The 24021-nt window shown below is 41.7% G+C and overlaps 2 protein-coding genes across 2 annotated transcripts in view; one reads left to right on the top strand and one right to left on the bottom strand.

Moving 5' to 3' along the window:
* The first annotated feature begins 11708 nt into the window (after positions 1 to 11708).
* On the top strand, positions 11709 to 16218 carry LOC128601033 (uncharacterized). Its single transcript, XM_053613905.1, has 6 exons — positions 11709 to 11738; positions 12794 to 13227; positions 13563 to 14117; positions 14212 to 14445; positions 14569 to 14820; positions 15092 to 16218. Exons 1-6 carry the CDS (start codon positions 11709 to 11711, stop codon positions 15687 to 15689), a joined length of 2103 nt encoding a protein of 700 aa, XP_053469880.1. The 3' UTR covers positions 15690 to 16218.
* The window catches only part of ylpm1 (YLP motif containing 1), a 31301-nt gene continuing 19671 nt past the window's right edge, over positions 12392 to 24021 (bottom strand). The window contains exons 18-21 of the mRNA XM_053613773.1: positions 18816 to 18867; positions 18323 to 18441; positions 18012 to 18195; positions 12392 to 12689 (exon numbers count right to left, since the gene is read on the bottom strand). Of these exons, the coding sequence (XP_053469748.1) occupies positions 18049 to 18195; positions 18323 to 18441; positions 18816 to 18867 (318 nt within the window). The 3' untranslated portion in view covers positions 12392 to 12689; positions 18012 to 18048. The remainder of the gene's footprint in view (positions 12690 to 18011; positions 18196 to 18322; positions 18442 to 18815; positions 18868 to 24021) is intronic.

The raw sequence follows: 24021 nt of genomic DNA, 5'->3' as shown, positions 1-24021 counted from the left end.
CTCTGTCTCCCCCTCTCTCTCTGTCTGTCTCCTATGTCTCTTTCTCTGTCACCCCCCCCTCCTCTCTTGGCCTCCTCTGTCTCTCTGTCTCCTCTCTCTCTGCCCCCCCCCCCCTGTCTCTCTCTCTGTCTCCTCACTGGAGACCAGAGCAACATTACAAAGCTGGATTCAAAGCTCCAGCAACTAAATATTTATATAGAATATTAAAAACAGTTCATCACACTAACTCATGTAAAGAATATTTCCCATCATAATCATTTAGTCTTAGTTGGTAGTGATCTATAACAAACATAATATTTTATAAAAACTATATTAATACAAGTATACAGAATAAAAAAATCTAATATACCATAAATATTCTAAATGAGTTATATCTTAATATAATACAGATATAGTATTGTACAACTATAGTATAGTTGTATAACGGGAAATAAAATTTCTAATACTTCCATTGTAGATGAACCAGAGACAGGTGAGAGAGTGAGAGAGAGCCCACGGAGCACCAGGAGCCAGGTACAGGTGAGACGGTTATACTGGCTGACTGTAAAGGGACATGAGTGTGATCAGAAGAAAGATAAACATGGTATTGTTTGAATGGAAAAGTGATTACAACAACACTAACTGAACTGAACATTAAGCCTAACTATTTATAACATGATCATAACAGGTTTCTCTATCGGAATCTGATCTTCTGCTCCTGGATCTCTCAATCATAAACCATGAGGTTATCAAGATGTTTCAAGACATTATTTGTGTGTGTGTGTGTGTGTGTGGGGGGGGGGGGGGGGGGTCGGAAGGGTGTTAATGGTGTTCAGGTCACTGCCCCTCAAAATGTCTGTGCACGGCCAGGATGGCCTCAGATTCCGGTTCTTGGCTGAAAGGAGAGGAACCTGATGTGGTCCTCTGTTGTTCATCCTCCTCAAGGTTTGATGTTTTGTGTAAGCTGAGATGCTTTACTGTTCACCGCGGTTGCAAAGAGTGATTATACGAGTTACTATATCCTTCCTGTGACTTCTCTCATCAACAAGGTGTTTCCACCCACAGAAACACAGCTCACTTGATGTTTTTTTTCTTTTCGTACCATTCTGTGTAAACTGTAGACTATGTGTGAAAATCCCAGCAGGAGTTTCTGAAATACTCAAACTAACCCGTCTGGAACCAACATCCATGACACGGTTATAGATCAGACTTTTTCTTCATTCTGATGTTTGATGTGAACATTAACTGAAGCTCATGACCTGTATCTGCATGGGTTTATGCATTGTGCTGCTGTCACGTGAATGGCTAATTAGATAACTGCAAAAATGTGCAGGTCCTAATAAAGTGGATGGTGAGTGTGTGTCAGTCTAAATACTGTCTATTCTGTGTGCATTATTTACTGTTTGTATAAATTGAAAAATAAATAAATAACAGCTGTCATTTAGATTCACTGTTTGATTCAATAATATATTTTAGGAAAAAGGAAAACTGTATAAAACAAAAGGTGTAAAAGGTGATGACCAAATCTACAATAAAGAAATAATTATTATAGCACAAGACTATAAAGCAAACATCGTACTGTCTTTGTTTGATTTTTAAGCTTTTAGAAACTATAGTTTGTGTACATAGCGTTCATTTGCTTTAATTTCAATATGAAACTGATGGACAGAGACAGAGTGGGACTGATAAAGTGAGACAGAGTGAGTGAGAGTGAGACTGAGAGAGAGACTGAGTGGGTGAGAGCGTGACAGAGAATGAGACTGAGTGAGTGAGAGTGAGACAGGAAGTGAGACTGAGTGAGTGAGAGTGAGACTGAGAGTGAGACTGAGAGAGTGAGACTCGAGATGAGAGTGTAAATATTATTGAGGTCAAACAATAGAGCAGTGGCAGTATTTGTGTATATATTATATTTATTTATTTATATAATCTTTATTTCCCCACACAGTGATGAGGTCAGTACAGTGTTAAAACTACTCACTGTAAATAAATAATGAATGAATTACAGAAATACGCAGATACAATAATAATTCAAGGATGATACAGCAAATATAAACTCTTTAAAATAACTGTCAGAATGTAAACTTATTAAAATGAAAGCATGGAGAGTTTAAATCAGATTACAGTAACACACTCCACCTTTACATCAATGTTTCAACTACATTCATAAAAAAACATCAAAATATAATATTCTTTTAAATTAATAAATGCCATTTTACATTTGATCCAGTGATGGTGTTTATTATTAGTTATTATTATGAAGACTTACCTGTGTTTATTCACACACCTGCACAGGAACAGGAGCTAAAACACTGCGTAATAAACACAGTCATAACACAAACATAACAGATATTACAGTAACACACACACACACACACACACACACACACACACACACACATTAAACACTTAAAAACCCTATAGAAATAAAACATTTAACATGTTTATGGTTTATGTTAGCTTAGCTTAATGCTAGTCTCCTCTCTAGCAGTACTTATCACTTAGTAGTAGTATCAATGCTATACTGTTAGCCTGTTGGGTAATTAAAGGCAGTATTTCACGTTAAATGCTGAAAAATTCTGATGTCATAATGATTGGATGATCAAACTGCCCCTTAGCAAGAGTCAGGTAAAACCAGGAAGTGTGATGTTCTGGACAGTTGCCGTGTAGCTGTAAAACAGGAAAATTCTGGCTCCGCCCCTTTACCTGGGATCAGCTGTCCTTATGCTGGTGGTCTAAAACAGGAAGTCAAAGTTATTTGCACATCAGCTAATAATGTTAAACATCGGCCATGCCCACATCATGTCTAAACAGGCAAGGCAAACAGTAAACATGTGACCACGTTCAGAATAGATAAAACAGAGAAACACGAAGGAAGATGGGATCCTCTACAGGGTGCCAGTAATTCTGAAAACAGAGTTCTGAAGTGCGAAACAGAAAAAAAAAATACAAAAAACACACAAAAAAACAGGATCCAATTAGAGCACTCCTTTAACAGCCAATCAGAATCAGAGACCGCGACTGAGACAGCGAGAACAAGCACAGAGTAAACATGTAGATTTATCCTGTATGTGAAATGTCTAACACACACGCACACACATACACACACACACACACACACCTACAACTATTTATTTAGTGCGTGTTAATTAAATAGTATACTATTGTAAAGCTCAGTTAGCACTATTGGCATTATCTCTGTGCTAGCATATCAGTTAGCATGTCTCTTGTCGCTTCTATCCAACTCCATTAAGGGATTTCTGTTGCCATGACAATGGAATTATTGATGCTCCCTGTGTTTACAGCACAGTGGAGAGCTGTGCCCACTGCTAAACAAGCTAACGTGTACATTATAGTTAAGCTAATTCAAAAATAACACACACACACACACACATACACGCAGTCCCCTCTGTTTCTTCAATACACTGACGACACTGGGGTTTGAGATGAAAAGAACATGAGATGATAGATCAGAATTTCAGCTATCTGTATATTGAAGTTTAAATTAAAGAATTTACATTAAATATTTTCTGGATTTTTTTTGCTTCTCAGTTAAGTACCCTTTTGTAGTACCCCTGGGTGTACGAGTCCCCTCTCGTACATGGTACCTCTCTCATAAACAGTGTATCAGTGTGTCACTGTGTTTTCAGTCTCCACTGCTGTATTTATTACACAGTGATTTATTAGGGGGCCAAGCACTGAAGGAGTGTAGGCAGCATATTATTATTATTCTGTTTTCCTCCTCTTCCTCTTTGTCTGGCTGGGGTGTCTACAGCAACCCATAGAACTGTCTGGTAAAAAATTATGAAATTTGGCACACTGACTGGGGAGGGTCTAAGAAACATTCTGAACAAATTTGGGCCAAGTGCTGCCAACACATTGGGCTAAATTTGGACCTAATTTAGAAGTATGTTTATGGTCATAACTTTTGAACCATGTGTCCAAAATGTAAAGGCATCCCTGGATTTCCTGGGTTCAGGCGAGTTCAACGCACCCTATGACGTCAATTTCCGCCTAATTAGATTTTCTGCCATCTTGGATTTTGTCAAAAACTGTTGTTTCACTACTCCTCCTGCAAATTTTGTCCAAACATCACCAAATATGGCACGTCATCTTCAGAGTAAGCCTCACAAGTCACAAAAAGATTTTTAATATTCCAAACAGTTTGTCTGCAATGGGCCAATGAACCTGACAGCGAAGCCACCAAACAGGAAGTCTGTATCTCAGCAATGACTTTGTGCACTTACACAAAAATTGGTAGGCAATTTCAGGACCATGAAAGTGCCACCTACTGGCCAAAATTTACAACAACATGCTAAAGATGCTTGTATCTAACTGCCAGTTTTGCTAATCCACCTAATTTTGTCCAATCTTCACCAAATTTGGCTCACATCATCTTGAGACCTGTCTAAACAAAAGTCATCAAAGAAATTTTGTTTATTATCATTATTAAAAACAGTTTGACTCAGCTGTGTATTCAGTTTAAATTTACCTTGTTTTAATACTGTTCACACACACACACACACACTGATATCAGTACCAGTACAGTAACTGATACCTGCATATTTTCTGCAAACATAACTCAACAGGTGAAAATGTATTAGAACACTGAGTTAAAATATTCCAGACTGTGAGGAAGGGTCAGTGTGACAGTACAGACGATACCTTTTACTAAGTGTACTGTGACTTAATTTATCATGATACCGAACACCTGGCCCTCACACACACCTGTCTGTAATCTTTTCTTTACAGCCAAATGTTTAGCACAGAAACACTACTTTATGGCAGACTAAACTTTGGAGACGTTTCCAGATTTGTTGGAGAACTCGAGGAAGATTCCAAGCTGAATAATGGATATAAATTCTTGTAGAAGAACTGATTCAGACACCAGTATGGTCATGGTGTGTTTCTGCTTCAGTGGATGGACTTTTGCAACTGAACCTTGAAACAATTTCACTGAAAGAGGGAACAACGCCTATCTTTAACGTGAGCCCCTTCGATACGGTCACCAGCAGTGGAACACTGACTACACACACCTGTACTTCCTTTGTATTATAACCAACAAGCTTTCATCCTTCCTAATCACTCTGATCCGTCAATTCTTCAGGTCTTCATCCACAGGAAAGCTGTGAAAGCAGAGGTAAGATTTTTACCTCAGTAAGACTGAAGTAAGCTGAGGTAAGACGCTGCAAAAGCTCTTACACTACCACTTGGATGTTACTGGTGTTGTTACTGAAGTAACACTATCCTGCGAAGGATACAAAAACTTTGAAGTGTGAAAACAGCCCATTCTGCCGGTCCACATGTAGTCCTGCGTACTGTTCTGTGTTGCACCATGGTCCTGGAGAAACATTTCATTCCAGTGGACACAAACCACATAGAGGAATGACAATAAAAACCCACTTGACTGGACTGTGTGATTTTATTGGTTCAATACATATAGCAGCAGTGTGAGTTTTGGTGAGCTCTGTGGTGGAACAGATGAACAGTGAGTAATATCTAGTGCAGCGGTTCTTAATCTGGGGGTCGTGAGAAAACTTTTATTTTAAACAATTGTACGCAGAGGTTCACAGAAGCCACTGATGGATTTGTGGATATGCAAGCACGCTGAATACCGAGAACTGAGTGACATGGCATGGGGTTTAAAAAAAAAAAAAAACCTCTCCCATTCACATCAACCTATCTCTGTGAGTCTGTCTTTCCAGTGCACCTGAAGAACAAGTGTAGCACCAGACTCATGGTTGAAGATAGTCTGTCTTTTCCTCAGCCAAGACTGGACCGCCTCACGTCCTCTATCCAAGCACAACCATCCCACTGATTGATTAGTCAGAAACACTCACAAAAAGGTGAACAACCACTGATCTAGTGTGATCTCACACACACTTAAAATATTCCTTATGAACACTCACACCTGCTTACAGGCTCATCACATCATACAATTACATAGCCACATCTTTACAACCCTCACAGTAAATTACACTGGTGCTTGAAAGAATGTTCTATATTTCTGCATAAATATGACCTAAAACATCATCAGATTTTCACACAAATCCTAAAAGTAGACAAAGAGAACCCGATTAAAGAAACAAGACAAAAAGATTATACTTGCTCATTTATTTATTGAGATAAAGTAGATAAAGAGAACCCAAAAAACAAATGTTTTAAGAAAAATATTATACTTGTTCATTTATTTATTGAGGAAAATGATCCATTATTACATATCTGTGAGGGGTAAAAGTATGTGAACGTCTAGGATTAGCAGTTAATCTGAAGGTGAAATTAGAGTCAGGTGTTTTCAGTCAGTGGGATGATGATCAGGTGTGAGTGAGGGTCCTGTTTTATTTATAGAACACGGATCTACTGGAGTCTGATCTTCATACGACGTTTGTGGAAGTGCATCGTGGCACAAACAAAGGAGATTTCTGAAGACCTCAGAAAACGTGTCGTTGTTCATCAGGCTGGAAAAGGCTGAAGAACCATCTCTAAAGAGTTTGGACTCCACCAATCCACAGTCAGACAGGGTGCTTCTCAATACTCAAATTGATGTTTCCTCGCTCCTCCGTCTTCCAGCTAGTGACTCGGAAATCGATTGACCTCAACCATCTTGAAGGACATACCAATTCTCTAATTGCACCGTGAGGAGACGAACGAGGAAGCTTCTGGAGGATCTAGGAGTGAGGATTTTCTTGTGGAAAAACCTGAAGCATGTATAAATTCCCCTCCTCCTTTACATCTGCCACAATCTCAAACAAAATGTCCTTTGATGATGTAATGGAATTTTGCGTGAAATATAATGAAATAATAATAATAATAATAATAATAATAATAATAATAATAAATATGCTTACAGTGAATGTTGCAATTAATTCATTCTTGCATGTTTGGAAATGCAAAGCTGCAAAAAGATGCGATAAATTATGTATTGTTTATTAATTCATTGTGGAATAACCCAGACATTTCACATACTATCAGTGCATTTATCTTTATTAAGAATGTTATTAACCAAACTCCAACAACATAACTCCAACACATCAAAAATATGAGTAAAACAGCAGATTGCTGAAGTGCAGTGACGTCAACCAGCTGAGCACAGTCATCATTAATTGACGTCGCTTTGAAGTGACACTTGAGAGAGTGAAGATATTCCATTTGACTTGCTTTGGTTCCTCTCTCTTCACATCTCATCCGCACATCTTTTCCTCACATCCTTCTCTCGCATCTTAACTGCTGGAGCTAGGATGCAAAGAAAGGAGGCGAGGAAAGAAAATGAGAATGCACAAATAAGAAATGAGAAACACCCACGGATTGTGTACAAATGGAGGAAATTCAGGACCATTGTTCCCCTCCCCAGGAGTGGAGACCAACAAAGATCACTCCAAGAGCAAGATGTGTAATAGTCCACGAGGTCACAGAGGAACCCAGAGTAACTTCTAAGCATCTAAAGGCCTCTCGCACATTGGCTAATGTTAATGTTCATGAGTCCACCATCAGAAGAACACTGAACAACAATGGTGTGCATGGCAGTGCTGCAAGGAGAAAGTCACTGTTTTCCAAAAAGAACATTGCTGCCCTTCTGCAGTTTGTTAAAGATCATGTGGACGAGCCAGAAGGCTATCGAAAAAATGTTTTGTGGACGGATGAGACCAATATTTAATTTTGGTTTAAATGAGAAGCGTTATGTTTGGAGAAAGGAAAACACTGCATTCCGGCATAAGAACCTTATCCCATCTGTGAAACATGGTGGTGGTAGTAACATGGTTTGGGACTGTTTTGCTGCATTTGGACCAGGACGACTCGCCATCACTGATGGAACAATAAATCTGAATGATACCAGTGAACTCTAAAGGAAAATATCAGGACATCTGTCCATGAACTGAATCTGAAGAGAAAATGGCTCATGCATCAAGACAACGATCCTAAACACACGAGTCGTTCTACCAAAGAACGGTTAAAGAAGAATAAAGTTCATGTTTTGGAATGTCCAAGTCAAAGTCCTGACCTTAATCCAATAGAAATGTTGTGGAAGGACCTGAAGCGAGCAGTTCATGTGAGGAAACCCACCAACATCCCAGAGTTGAAGCTGTTCTGTACTGAGGAACGGGATAAAATTCCTCCAAGCCGATGTGCAGGACTAATCAACAGTTACCCCAAACGTTTATCTGCAGTTATTACTGCACAAGGAGCTCACACCACATACTGAAAGCAAAGGTGCACATACTTTTACCACTCACAGATATGTAATATTGGATCATTTTCCTCAATAAATAAATGACCAAGTATAATATTTTTGTCTCATTTGTTTAATCAGGTTCTCTTTATCTACTTTTAGGACTTCTGATGATGTTTAGATCCAGGTTTCATTTCCAACCAAAATCTAACACACCTGTTTTAGCTGATCAACAACTTCTTTAGGCAATGATTAGACAGGCAGGTGGGCAAGATTATAGTTGGAGCTAAAGTCTTCAGGAAGATCTCCAGGAACAGGGTTGGTGACCACTGATTTAGAGAATATTTCGGCTGTGACCCAAACCACATACCTCTGCACTAAATAGTGTCAAAATTGTACAATGCCCACCTCACTATTTCAGCAGAACATGTAGGATGCTGGTATGCGCTTTGGGACACAGCATTTAAATCACCTGTTCTTGATGAAAATGAAAAGTCCTCTGGTTGCTTTGTTGTTTCTTACACACACACACACACACACATTTAAACACCACCACTGCTGTTACACTCACACGGACATCATCCATAACAAAGCAGGGTATAGTGTATATGCTGTAATGGGTCTGCATTAAATTTGACCTGAAACAGTGTGGGCTATAGTTCTCCAGAGTACTGACAAATCTGCTGCTGGTGAGTGCGAGGGGTCAGTTAATATATATTTAATCATATATACTGCAAATATACACAGACACAGATATACAGTGTTCTCCATTAATATTGGCACCCTTGGTAAATATGAGCAAAGGGGGCTGTGAAAAATTTATTGTTGTTTAACTTTTTGATCTTTTGTTAAACATTCACAAAAATACTCCTCTCCTGGATATCAAACAATTGCAAACACGAAGTTTATCCACCAAAAATATATTTGTTAAATATAGGTATGCAACAATTATTAGCACCCCGATGAATTCATATGAGAAAAATATATTTGAAGTATATTCCCATTGATATTTTATATTTTTTAGTACACCTGGGTGACTAGGAACAGGAAATTGTTTGGCCATGACTACCTGTTTCACAGGGGTATAAATATGAGGTAACACACAGGACAAATTCCCTTAGTCATTCATAACAATGGGTACGAGCAAGGAATAAAGCTGTGAAGTGCAGTGAAAGGTTGTTGAGCTTCACACAATGGGAAGTGTCTATAAGAAAATAGCAGAAGCATTGAAAATGCCCATTTCACCATCAGGGCAATAATTAAGAAGTTCCAGTCGACTGGAAATGTTATGAATCAACCTGGAATTGGACGTGTGTCTATATCGTCTCAACACACTGTGAAGAGGACGGTTCGAGTGGATAAAACATCTCCAAGGATCACAGCTGGAGAACTGCAGAAGTTAGTTGTGTCTTGGGGTCAGAAAGTCTCCAAAACTACAATCTGAAGTCACCTACATCACCACAAGCTGTTTGGAAGGGTTTCAAGAAAAAAGCCTCTACTCTCATCCAAAAACAAATTTGAGCGTCTTCAGTCTGCCAGACACTACTGGAACTTCAAATGGGATCGAGTTCTATGGTCAGATGAAACCAAAATAGAGCTTTTTGGTAATAAACACCAGAGGTGGTTTTGGCGCACACAGAGAGGTAGCCGTATGGAAAAGTACCTCATGCCCACGGTTAAATATGGTGGTGGATCTTTAATGTTTTGGGGCTGTTTTTCTGCTAGAGGACCTGGACATTTTATTAGGACACAAGGCATCATGGAATATCAAATATCAACAGATATTAAATGAAAACCTGACTGCCTCTGTCAGAAAGCTTCAAATGGGCCATGGTTGGATCTTCCAGCAGGACAATGATCCAAAACATACATAAAAATCAACACAAATGGGCAACTGTGGCTCAGGTGGTAGAGCGGGTTGTCCGCTAATCATATTTAATTCTCCATATTTAATCGTAGGGTTGGCAGTTCAATTTCCGGCCCATGTGACTCCACATGCCGAAGTGTCCTTGGGCAAAACACTGAACCCCAAGTTGCTCCCGATGGCAAGCTAGCGCCTTGCATGGCAGCTCTGCTACCATTGGTGTGTGAGTGAATGGGTGAATTAGAACCAGTGTAAAGCGCTTTGTAGAACCGCTAAAGTTCAAAAAGCGCTATACAAGTGCAGACCATTTACCACAGAAATGGTTTACTGACCACAAAATCAAGGTCCTGCCCCGGCCATCCCAGTCCCCTGACTTGAAACCCATAGAAAACCTGTGGGGTTTTTTTAACCGGTGAACTTTGAAATGTGAAGGATCTGAACCTTAAATTGTGAAGGATCTGGAGAGATTCTGTATGGAGGAATGGTCTCAGATCCCTTATCATGTATTCTCCAACCTCATCAAGCGTTATAGGAGAAGACTCAGAGCTGTTAACTTAGCAAAGGCAGGCAGCAGTATTGACTAAAAGGGTGCCAAATTTGCACCTATATTTAACAAAGATTTTTTTTTTGATAAACCTGTGTTGTGTTTGCATTTGTTTGATATCCATGAGAGCAGAGAATTTTTTGGAACAAAAAACCAAAAGGTTAAACAAAGAATTTTTCACAGCATGCTTTGCTGTGAAATATTTACCAAGGGTGCCAATATTAATGGAGGACACTGTGTAACATGAGTGTAGAGTGAGATCCACAGGGTTGGTGTGACCACAGCTTTACACCTGATCATCAATGAAGGTGAAGTTATGAAGCAGGTGATTTCAGGTGCACGGCCACGCCCGACCTCTGTGTGTAACACTAAACACTCCTGAGCTATAATGGTGGAGTTAAAAGATCTTAGACGTGTGAGATCAGCACAGTTTAGAGGATTTTTCCACTGGTTTCCTAACAGTGAGTCTATTATGATGAGAAACAGTTGGGTACTGTAGTCCTGTGTTAGAGATAAAGGAAGCTTGATTACACTCATGTTCACATGAACACACTGCACTGAAACAGTACACCATACATGTGTCAGCATTACCTGGTTACTGTGTGTGTTTGCTAGCAGTTGTGGAAGCAGCAACATGAACACATTTGAGGAAAATCAACAGTTTTATTATTTAGTACTTAAGGTGTTAACAGTACATTTTCTATATAATCCTTTTAGCAGTCTCTTTTCCAACATCCCTCGGAGAAACCGTGAAATGTTTCCACACGGCCGAGGTTTTCGCCGTCAATCTGCTGCTAGAACGCTGCCGCGCTGACCGACGCCTTTTTATCATTAGATTAAGTGTTAGATTGGACACGTCACTGCAGGCCTATGTAATCTCTTTCCTGTCCAAAAGCTCAGCTATTTTTTCCTCTTTCAGCTGAAAAATTGCAGTTTTTGACCATTTTCAGCTGAAAATATTCAGCGCTTCAGTAATAAAGCGATATACCCGATATACACACACACACACCCACGTATACACACGTGTGTGTGTGTGTGTGTGTGTGTGTGTGTGTGTAACACATTCTCCAGGAAGCGAGGACGCCGTCTCCACCCCTCTTTCAAGTGAGAAAACAGAGTCGAGATCAGAGCACCGGCCGAAACATTACTAACGTGAGATGAAGGAAAGGGGGCGGGGCTTCCAGGGGGTCAGTTAATATCAAAACACCAACAAACAGTCAATTATTCCAGACTGAAATGTCCATTGGCTCCTCTGCTGGGGAAAACAGTGTTGCTGTACTGTTGTAACTCATAGCAGCACACTCCGAGGTTAAAATGCTGAGCTCCTGTATGAAAATGTGTAAAAGCTGGCAGGTCTGTATAAAACACACCACCACTAGAGACTTCTCTTCTCTCTGCCGCATCCATCACTCCTTCACCTCCATTACCGTCCTTTATTTACTTTCAGTTTGAATCTGGTACTCTCTCACTCCCACAAAAACACTCTGCACCCTGAGAAACACAGACTTTCTATTTACAACAGCACGTTCTTTGGTGGTTCTTCACCTGATTATTTTAGTGTTTGTCTCTGTAGTACATGATCACCTTCACTCACCCACTCACCTGTCTGCTGTTTAACTCCTTCACTTGTTTTTCTTACAGTCTTTACTGGATTTTATTAAAACTCTGGAATTTGATTTTATTTTTTTAAACACAATATTCACCAGGACCAGTCACCAGGTCATTTCAGGAAGAAATTATTAGCGTGGTATGATCTTACCTGTACATCCTCCACACTGCAGGTGCAGATAGCTGAAACTCAGGGTGAGGGAATAACCAGCTCAGAGCCTAGTGTGTGTCACACTGTTTACTGTGCTGTTTATTGGTGTGTGTATGAGAGAGTACAGTCTGAGAGGAACATATGGAGAATATAGATTAAAAAACAAAAACACAGGCTAACACCTCGCATCAAATAAACATCAATAACTGCAGGACATCACCTGATTAACACATAAAAAACTAAAAAAAAAATAAACATTCAGGCTAAGAAAACATTTAAGATACTGTAGAGGACTGTCAGAGATGGGCGTGGCCTAATCTGCATAACAGATAATCACAGCATGGAGCTCCTCCCCATCACGACCGCCACAGAGAAGAACCTAAAATACACACACACACACACAAAATAAGATTAACACCTTTAATACCTTGAACAACCGTAACACTGTAACTCACATAATACTTATAACTCCCCAACCTCCAGCAACTCCCCCAACCTCCAGCAACTCCCCCAACCTCCAGCAACTCCCCCTACCTCCAGCAACTCCCCCTACCTCCAGCAACTCCCCCTACCTCCAGCAACTCCCCTTACCTCCCCCGACATTCAGCAACTCCCCAACCTCCCCCGACCTCCAGCAACTCCCCAACCTCCAGCAACTTCCCTTACCTTCTCCTACCTTCAGAAACTCGCCTAACTCCCCCTACCTCCAGCAACTCCCCTAACTCTCCCTACCTCCAGAAACTCCCCTACCTCCAGCAACTCCCCTTACCTCCTCCTACCTCCAGCAACTCCCCCTACCTCCAGCAACCTCCAGCAACTCCCCTAACTCCCCCTACCTCCAGCAACTCCCCTAACTCCAGCAACTCCCCTTACCTCCTCCTACCTCCAGCAACTCCCCCTACCTCCAGCAACCTCCAGCAACTCCCCTAACTCCCCCTACCTCCAGCAACTCCCCTAACTCCAGCAACTCCCCTACCTCCCGCTACCTCCAGCAACTCCCCTAACTCTCCCTACCTCCAGAAACTCCCCTACCTCCCTTACCTTCTCCTACCTTCAGAAACTCGCCTAACTCCCCCTACCTCCAGCAACTCCCCTAACTCTCCCTACCTCCAGCAACTCCCCCTACCTCCAGCAACTCCCCTAACTCCCCCTACCTCCAGCAACTCCCCTAACTCCAGCAACTCCCCTAACTCCAGCAACTCCCCTACCTCCCGCTACCTCCAGCAACTCCCCTAACTCTCCCTACCTCCAGCAACTCCCCTTACCTCCTCCTACCTCCAGCAACTCCCCCTACCTCCAGCAACTCCCCCTACCTCCAGCAACCTCCAGCAACTCCCCTAACTCCCCCTACCTCCAGCAACTCCCCCAACCTCCAGCAACTCCCCTACCTCCAGCAACTCCCCCTACCTCCAGCAACTCCCCTTACCTCCCCCGACCTTCAGCAACTCCCCAACCTCCAGCAACTCCCCCAACCTCCAGCAACTCCCCCAACCTCCAGCAACTCCCCTACCTCCAGCAACTCCCCTACCTCCAGCAACTCCCCTTACCTCCCCCGACCTTCAGCAACTCCCCCTACCTCCAGCAACTCCCCCTACCTCCAGCAACTCCCCAACCTCCAGCAACTTCCCTTACCTTCTCCTACCTTCAGAAACTCGCCTAACTCCCCCTACCTCCAGCAACTCCCCTTACCTCCTCCTACCTCCAGCAACTCCCCCTACCTCCAGCAACCTCCAGCAACTCCCCTAACTCCCCCTACCTCCAGCAACTCCCCTAACTCCAGCAACTCCCCTACCTCCCGCTACCTCCAGCAACTCCCCTAACTCTCCCTACCTCCAGAAACTCCCCTACCTCCCTTACCTTCTCCTACCTTCAGAAACTCGCCTAACTCCCCCTACCTCCAGCAACTCCCCTAACTCTCCCTACCTCCAGCAACTCCCCTTACCTCCTCCTACCTCCAGCAACTCCCCCTACCTCCAGCAACTCCCCCTACCTCCCGCTACCTCCAGCAACTCCCCTAACTCCCCCTACCTCCAGCAACTCCCCTACCTCCCACTACCTCCAGCAACTCCCCTACCTCCAGCAACCTCCAGCAACTCCCCTAACTCCAGCAACTCCCCTAACTCCCGCTACCTCCAGCAACTCCCCTAACTCTCCCTACCTCCAGAAACTCCCCTACCTCCAGCAACTCCCCTTACCTCCTCCTACCTCCAGCAACTCTCCCTACCTCCAGCAACTCCCCTAACTCCCCCTACCTCCAGCAACTCCCCAACCTCCAGCAACTTCCCTTACCTTCTCCTACCTTCAGAAACTCGCCTAACTCCCCCTACCTCCAGCAACTCCCCTAACTCTCCCTACCTCCAGAAACTCCCCTACCTCCAGCAACTCCCCTTACCTCCTCCTACCTCCAGCAACTCCCCCTACCTCCAGCAACCTCCAGCAACTCCCCTAACTCCCCCTACCTCCAGCAACTCCCCTAACTCCAGCAACTCCCCTACCTCCCGCTACCTCCAGCAACTCCCCTAACTCCCCCTACCTCCAGCAACTCCCCTAACTCCAGCAACTCCCCTACCTCCCACTACCTCCAGCAACTCCCCTACCTCCCGCAACTCCCCTACCTCCCGCTACCTCCAGCAACTCCCCTTACCTCCTCCTACCTCCAGCAACTCCCCCTATCTCCAGCAACTCCCCTAACTCCCCCTACCTCCAGCAACTCCCCTAACTCCAGCAACTCCCCTACCTCCCGCTACCTCCAGCAACTCCCCTAACTCCCCCTACCTCCAGCAACTCCCCTAACTCCAGCAACTCCCCTAACTCCCACTACCTCCAGCAACTCCCCTACCTCCAGCAACTCCCCTACCTCCCGCAACTCCCTTACCTCCCGCTACCTCCAGCAACTCCCCATAACTCCCCTTACCTCCTCCTACCTCCAGCAACTCCCGTAACTCTCCCTACCTCCAGAAACTCCCCTAACGCTCCCTACCTCCAACAACTCCCCTACCTCCATCACCTCCCCTTACCTCCTCCTACCTCCAGCAACTCCCCTTACCTCCAGCAACTCCCCTTACCTCCTCCTACCTCCAGCAACTCCCCCTACCTTCAGCAACTACCCCTAGCTCCAGCAACTCCCCCAATTTCCAGTAACTCCCCTAACCTCCTTCTACCTCCAGCAACTCCACCCTACCTCCAGCAACTCCCCCCTACCTCCAGTAAATTCTGTAAACAGAATAAACCTCCAGTAAACACCTGTAATACTTCAGTATCCCACAACTCCTATAACTGCAGTCACACTCATAATTCCTGTAACACCCCAACTCCCGTTAATTCCAACTCCCCTGGCACCTGTAACTCCTCCGACTTCCAAAGTAAAGAAACATATTGAGAAATTGGCTGTCTACAAACATCAATCCATTAGCAACTTTCACCACCATCTGTATATCTGTCTATTTATTCATCCATCTATTTATTCATCTGTCTATTTACTTGTCTAGACACAATCATACATCTAATACATCATGTTGTGCGAGTATTGGTGTTAAGGGTCATTCATCTATCTTGGTAAACCCTACAAATGAATAGACTATAAACACAAAACCAAACTCAAACAAACTGAAATCTAGTGTTGATCAGAGCTTTAATAATCCTGCATGTGTTAAACATCATGGTGTATTGTGTAACCAATTACTGTCACACACTGTGATAGAGATTATAGTTATTTAATATCTGATCTATTACAGCAGTGCTTGAAAGTTTGTGAACCCTTTAGAATGTTCTATATTTCTGTATAAATATGATATAAAACATCATCCGATTTTCTCACAAGTCTTAAAAGCAGATAAAGAGAAGCCAAAAAAAAATAAGAAAAATACTATACTTGTTTACTTATTTATTGAGGAAAATGATCCATTATTACATATCTGTGAGGGATAAAAGTATGTGAACTTCTAGGATTTTCAGTTCATTTGAAGGTGAAATTAGAGGCAGGTGTTTTCAGTCAATGGGATGATGACCAGGTATGAGTGAGTGAGTGTCCTGTTTTATTTAAAGAACAGGGATCTATCAGAGTCAAATCTAGAAGAGTCTGATCTTCAGTACAAGTGTTTGTGGAAGTGTATCATGACACGAACAAAAGAGATTTCTGAGGAGCTCAGAAAGAGAGTTGTTGAAGCTCATCAGGCTAGAAAAAGTCAGAAAACCATATCTAAAGAGTTTGGACTCCACCAATTCACAGTTGGACAGATTGTGTACAAATGGAGGAAAATGAACACCATTGTTACCCTCCCCAGGAGTGGAGACCAACAAAGATCACTCCAAGAGAAAGACGTGCAATAGTCCACGAGGTCACAGAGGAACCCAGAGTAACTTCTAACCAACTAAAGTCCTCTCTCACATTGGCTAATGTTAATGAGTCCACCATCAGGAGAACACTGAACAACAATGGTGTGCATGTCAGGATTGCAAGGAGAAAGTCACTGCTTTCCAAAAAGAACATTGCTGCTCTTCTGCAGCTTGATAAAGATCATGTGGACGAGCCAGAAGTCTAATGGTAAAATGTTTTGTGGATGGATGAGACCTAAATAGAACATTTCTGGTTTAAATGAGAAGTGTTATGTTTGGAGAAAGGAAAACACTGCATTCCAGCATAAGAACCTTATCCCATCTGTGAAACATGGTGGTGGTAGTAACATGGTTTGGGACTGTTTTGCTGCATCTGGACCAGGACGACTCACCATCATTGAGGAACAATGAATTCTGAATTATACCAGTGAACTCAAAGGAAAATATCAGGACATCTGTCCATGAACTGAATCTGAAGAGAAAGTGGGTCATGCATCAAGACAACGATCCTAAACACACGAGTCGTTCTACCAAAGAACGGTTAAAGAAGAATAAAGGTAATGTTTTGGAATGTCCAAGTCAAAGTCCTGACCTTAATCCAATAGAAATGTTTTGGAAGAACATGAAGCAAGCAGTTCATGTGAGGAAACACACCAACATCCCAGAGTTGAAGCTGTTCTGTACTGAGGAACGGGACAAGAATTCCTCCAAGCCGATGTGCAGGACTGATCAACAGTTATCCCAAACGTTTATCTGCAGTTATTACTGCACAAGGGGGTCACACCACATACTGAAAGCAAAGGTGCACATACTTTTACCCCTCACAGATATGTAATACTGAATCATTTTCCTCAATAAATAAATGACCAAGTATAATATTTTTGTCTCATTTGTTTAATTGGGTTTTCTTTATCTACTTTTAGGACTTGTGTGAAAATCTGATGTTCTGGGTCATATTTATGCAGATATTTAGCACCAATGTAACATCAAACAGCACAATGCAAACCATATGCAAATTCAAAGATCTTGTATGGTTTGCTTGTATTTCCTCATTTGTAAGCCGCTTTGGATAAATGCGTCTGCTAAATGAATAAATATAAATGCAAATTAGCAACACATTTACACCACTGATTTTATATTACACTGGTACAGAATAATAACAGATTTTCATACTGACATAATGTCCTTACACTGACCCAGTGTGTCTGGCTGTTGTATCTGATCATCTACACAACTGTAGTAAGCAGTAATAATAACTATTTCAGCCTGTTGGGTCACACAGATATATCGTCCCAGCCCTGATGATGCAGACAGCAGAACTTTGTCTAAAGGAAAGTAATGGTGACATGTTCATACATGTATTTACCGTGTGTTGTGTGTACAGAGGACGAGTACAAACGGCTCTAAAAGTATTTAGTGCGATTGAGCGCACGCTGAGCTAACTGTCCGCTCTCATCAGTGATCTTCTCCCAGTCCGTCTGTCCCACTACAAACCCGATCGCTCGCTTCCGATCAGCGTCCTTCTGCTCCTCCAGATCGGCCCAGCGCACCTACCACACACACACACACACACACCCCCCAATCATGCGTCAATGGTGATCATTACAAGTCCAGAACAATAAAACTGTGACTAGGTGTAAAATAAAAGTTAGGCCAGACATCCTGCATTATATTCACCCTTTTTTTCCCCGGTTGGGACATGCGGCTGGCGTAATCATCAGGCAGCTGTAAGAAGTCTTCCATAGCCGAGACGTCTCGCTTCCGCTTACCTCCTCCAGCTAAACCATCCAGCTTATCTGTACGAAGGAAAGGGTCACCGAGGTCATCGTCATTGCAACAGCTACTTGTATAAATCACTCAATTTTAAGACATTGAAAACGATGTCACGGTAACGTCACATTGATATTCAGAGACAGGGCTGGGTGATGAAACACAGTGGCATCGAGATCGCGATGAATTGACTGTAGGATCTATAAACACTGAGCGACTCCACAAGAAGCTCATTTCTCTGAACATTTACAGTAAATTGTGTGCGCTACTGCAAACTATAATAAAAGATGGAAAACTGTATTGAGAATTTTTTTGCAGCATCACCCAAGCCTAGTCAAAAAACATTAAAACATTCATAAATAAGAAAGCAGTATTTATTTTACATAAACAGAATACGCACCCAGTTTGGCCTCGGATGTGTCCATCTCCCATTTGCTTTTGGGAAGGTATCCCTACATTACAGAAAGACACTCCAACCGTTAATGATCAGCCATGGGAGAGAGGGGCAAGAGGGGGTGAGAGGGAGAGAGATAGAGAGAGAGAGAGATAGAGAGAGAGAGACAGCGAGAGAGATGGAGCGAGGGATGATGGCTCTTTGCATGAAGAGGAGCACAAGATGAAAATGATTGTTTTACAAGAAATAATCGTTAGCCACAAGATTATCTGTGATCATGTTGAACATGGTGTGTATGTACTCAGAGAACATGCGAGACAGTAATGAGGAAATAAAATGAGTTCAGCACACAGTCAGTGCTGCAGCTTTCAGTTTTTATCAACGCACAGCACTAAAAGCTGTACAGTACGTGCAGATAACCAGATAAACCATATATCATTGCAATATTCATTATAAAGCAGAACTAGGTTTAATTATTTAGATATTTTAGCACCAAGCAACTGAGACATGATGAATATGGCAATGACATCAGGCCCAATAACCACAAAATACAGGCAACAAGATGAGGCCAAAGGTTCCATGACACTTCTGCTGAGAACGGCTGTTGTAACAACACGGTTACACAATTATCACCGATATGTAAAGTTAATATCGGCACATGCTGTTCATCATAGAGACGATATTCAGTGACGTATTTACCACAAACTCTCTCTCTCACACACACACACACACACACACACACACACACTTCTGTTTTGCTGTTATAACCACATAAAAATGCTGAAAATGTTAGTGACATTACTAGCTTTACTTTACATTTATACATTAACATTTAACTTTACATTATGTAAAGACTGTAGATGTAATAGCCTTACTGACAAGTCATTAACTTTACTGTAGTCATATGTGGCTTTAATGTAGGCTTTATGACCTTCACATTAGACATCATTACTGCAGACATTACTAACTTTACATTTATGTTATTTAAACAACTGAGCAGTTGCAGATTAAGGGCCTTGCTCAAGACATTACATCAGACCACTGCAGACATTACTAGCTTTGCTGTAGATTTACTGTAGAAATGGCTAGATTTAATTCAGATATAACTAGATTTACTGCAGACGTTAATAACTTTACTGTAGACATTACTAGTTTTATGAAAGACATTCGTGACTTTAGCAATGTCTACATTAAATATAGTAATGTCTATAGTAGAGCTAATCCAGACATTACTAGCTGTACTGTAGACATTACTTCCTTCACTTTCGCCATTGCTAGCGTTATACTAGGCGTTAATACCAAAATATGTCAAGTTAATATCAACATAAGCTTTTCATCATAGACAATATGCAGTGACAGTATTTACCCCCCCCCCCACACACACACACACAAAAACAGGTAATGCAGTCCCTGTTTTCGAATCATCTGCATTTAAACAATACTGTTCCTTTCTTTTACATCAATAATTTTGCACTTTTATTCTCATTTGTTGTAGTTTCACTTTCCTTTCTTTTTTTTTTTTGACTAAATCAATTCTTCCCTTAGGACTGGCTATGTACCTGAATCATTTAAACTAGCCGTTATTAACCCCCCTGAATAAAAAACCTGACCTTGACCCCCATGAACTGTCCAGCTATAGACCAATATCAAATCTCCCCTTTATCTCCAAGATATTAGAAAAGGTTGTACATAGCAGATATGCTCATACTTACATGGGAACAACATTCATTAAATGTATCGGTCAGGATTTAGACCTCATCATAGAACAGAGACAGCACTGGTTAAAGTGGTAAATGACCTACTACTGACCTCTGATCAGGGTTGTGTCTCGCTGTTAGGGATGTCACGAGAACTGATACTTCAGTACCAAGTCGGTACCAATATTCTTAAAACGTGACAGTACTTGTTTTTCTGCAGTAGCGTGGGTACCGGTAGTAATGAAGGTACATAGGTTACAATTCTTCCGGAACTGATGGGGCAGTAAATACGTGCAAGTGTTTCAGTCGGTCCACAAGTGGTAAAGAAGAAGAACAACTCCTACAAGCACACAGGAAAAACTACAGAAGATGGCGACAAGTTTAGCTCCGCCCCGACTTGTTGAGAGGAAAGGTGGTAAGAGTCAAATATGGAAACACTTCGCATTCGAGGCAGATGACAACTAACATATAATTGATGCTGTGAAGCCAGTGTGCAACCGACACTATCGTTCATTTCAAACAAAGCGAGGAAACACCTGGAATTTGGTGAAGCAACTGAAAGACGGTCCTATATTATATTTGTTTGAGGCAGCTGGCATTGTGGCCGTGAAACCAGCTAATTTTATGCTCCATGTAATGTTAGGGATAGCCAGTTATTTGTTAACAATGCTAATGCATTGCAGTGTTGTAAACTACCTCCTAATGGGCCACCATGCATCGCCATTCAGCCCGTGTCCTGTCAGATAAATGTAGCCTAATGTCACTAATAATGATTGACATGTTAATGCTTGTTATAAATCTTTCTGGTCTGCCACCATATCAGTGAATTGAAACTAATGCTTGCATTCAGAGAATAAGGTGTGTGTATGTGTGCGTGCCTACCTCCACTGTTTTATTAGTCATTGTCAGACACTGTTTGATAACTAAAATTATCCCACCTCTCTCTTTTTGCTAGTATCAGCAAGAGGAGGATGTCCTCCAGGAGAGTTTTTCATTTTATTTTTTAAATTTTATTTTTAAACCACACTTTGGTATCGACTTTGCTTTCGAGTATCGTGTACTTTTGGTGGCATCGGTACTGACTATTAGATTTTTGGTATCATGACATCCCTACTCCTTGCTTGTGACCTTAGTGCAACTTTTGATACTATAGATCATACTATTCTCCTTGATAGATTAGAAAATGTTGTTGGCATTAAGGGAACAGTCCTCTCCTCACTCAGGTCTTATTAGACCAATCGTTATCAGTTCGTAGATGTAAATGGAGACTTCTCTAAGCATACAGAGGTTAAATTTGGAGTTCCACAAGTTTCTGTTTTAGGCCCACTGCTTTTTACTTTATATATGCTACCTCTAGGTCAAATTATTCGTAAACATGGAATTATCTTCCACTGTTATGCTGATGATACACAGCTGTATGTTTCAGCGAAGCCAGAGGACAGACAGCAGCTTAATAAAGTTGAGGAATGTGTAAAAGACATTAGACGTTGGATGCTTATTAACTTCCTCTTACTTAATGCTGATAAGACAGAAGTACTTGCACTAGGACAACGTGTAGAAATATTTCTAAGATAAGAAATATTTCGTCACTACATGATGCAGAAATAGAACCAGAAGATACAACCACATCATCCCGATCTTATCCACACTGCATTGGCTCCCAGTAAAATTTTGATTATAAAATACTACTATTGACCTATAAAGCACTAAATAGTCTCACGCCACAGTACCTGAGTGAACTTTTGGTCTTTTATGATCCGCCTCGCCTACTTGGATCAAAAGGCTATTTCTTGGTACCTGGAATAGCGAAGGCTACAGCAGGGGGAAGAGCTTTCTCTTCTAGAGCCCCACAGTTATGGAACAGCCTTCCAATTAGTGTTCGGGACACAGACACAGTCTCAGTCTTTAAGTCCAGGCTGAAAACATATTTGTACACTGTCCTTAACGATTATGGGGCAAATAAGAATACCTATTAAATCACTCTCTCTCTCCCCCTCCTTGTCCCTCTCTCTCTTTCTGTCGAGCTACACATGATACTCCTGAGATGCCAGTGATCCTAACTCCTTCTGCTCTCCAGAACTGCCTGATCCATCCTGCTGCCCTACTTCTGGTTGGAGTTCTCATCAACTGGATGACACATGCTGCTGCTGAGGATGTCCCACATGGTGCAGACTAAAGATCACTGAGATTACTGAGGATGGTACCACTTAAAACCCATAAAGATGCTTTGGACCTCAATTCACATGAACATTTGCTATAAAAGCTTTAGGACTACAAATACCACAAACAGTTTTACACTCAATTCTACATCAGTGAACAGTGGAGAAGTTCAACAAAACAGACTTCATGTAAAAACTGTACTATTTGAGCATGTAGTATTAGCACATATTATAGAAGGGGTGTATTTCTTTATAATCGCACCATCCAGTGTCACCCAGATGAGGACGGGTTCCCTTTTGAGTCTGGTTCCTCTCAAGGTTTCTTCCTCATATCGTCTCAGGGAGTTTTTCCTCACCACCATCACCGCTGGCTGCTCATTAGGGAAAAACTCATATGTTTAAAATCTATATCCTAAATTTATATATTTCTGTAAAGCTGCTTTGGAACAATGTCCACTGTTAAACACGTTATACAAATAAAAAGGTATTGAACTGACACATTGCTATTAGCACATAAAACTGTGGTGTAACATTACTTGCTTAGATATACACAAAGCATCTTTATGGTTTTTAAGTGGAACCATCCTCAGTAATCTCAATGATCTTTAGTCTGCACCATGTGGGACATCCTCAGCAGCAGCATGTGACTTCCAATTGATGAGAACTCCAACCAGAAGTAGGGCAGCAGAATGGATCAGGCAGGTCTGGAGAGCAGAAGGAGTTAGGATCACTGGCATCTCAGGAGTATCATGTGTAGCTCGACACAAAGAGAGAGAGAGGGACCAAAATACGTAAAGTTAATACCAACACATGTTTATCATAGACACAATATACAGTGACACTAGTTACCCCCCCCCCACCCCCACACATTGCTATTAGCACATAAAACTGTGGTGTGACATTAGTTGCTTAGATATACACAACATATACACCATAGACAGCCTCACTGTACACAACATTTACTATAGGCATTATGTTTACTACAGACAGTATTAATTTTAGTATAGATGTTATCTTTACTGTACTAACTTTAAAGTAGACATCAGTAACTTCATTGCAGGTACTACCAGCTCTACTGCAGACGTTACCATATTTAAATTAAACATTACTACCTTTACTGCAGACGTTACCAGCTCTACTGCAGACGTTACCATATTTACGTTAAACATTACTATCTTTATGCAGACGTTACCAGCTTTACAGCAAGCGTTACCACCTCTACTGCAGACGTTACCACGTCTACTGCAGACGTTACCAGCTCTACTGCAGACGTTACCAGGTTTGCATTAAACATCAGCAGCTTTACTGCAGATGTTACCAGGTTTACATTAAACATTAATATCTTTACTGCAGACT

Source organism: Ictalurus furcatus, chromosome 25, assembly GCF_023375685.1.
Source record: "Ictalurus furcatus strain D&B chromosome 25, Billie_1.0, whole genome shotgun sequence".
Lineage (NCBI taxonomy): Eukaryota > Metazoa > Chordata > Actinopteri > Siluriformes > Ictaluridae > Ictalurus > Ictalurus furcatus.
The sequence above is the reverse complement of the archived record's forward strand: the minus strand, read 5'-3'. Positions and strand labels throughout refer to the sequence as shown.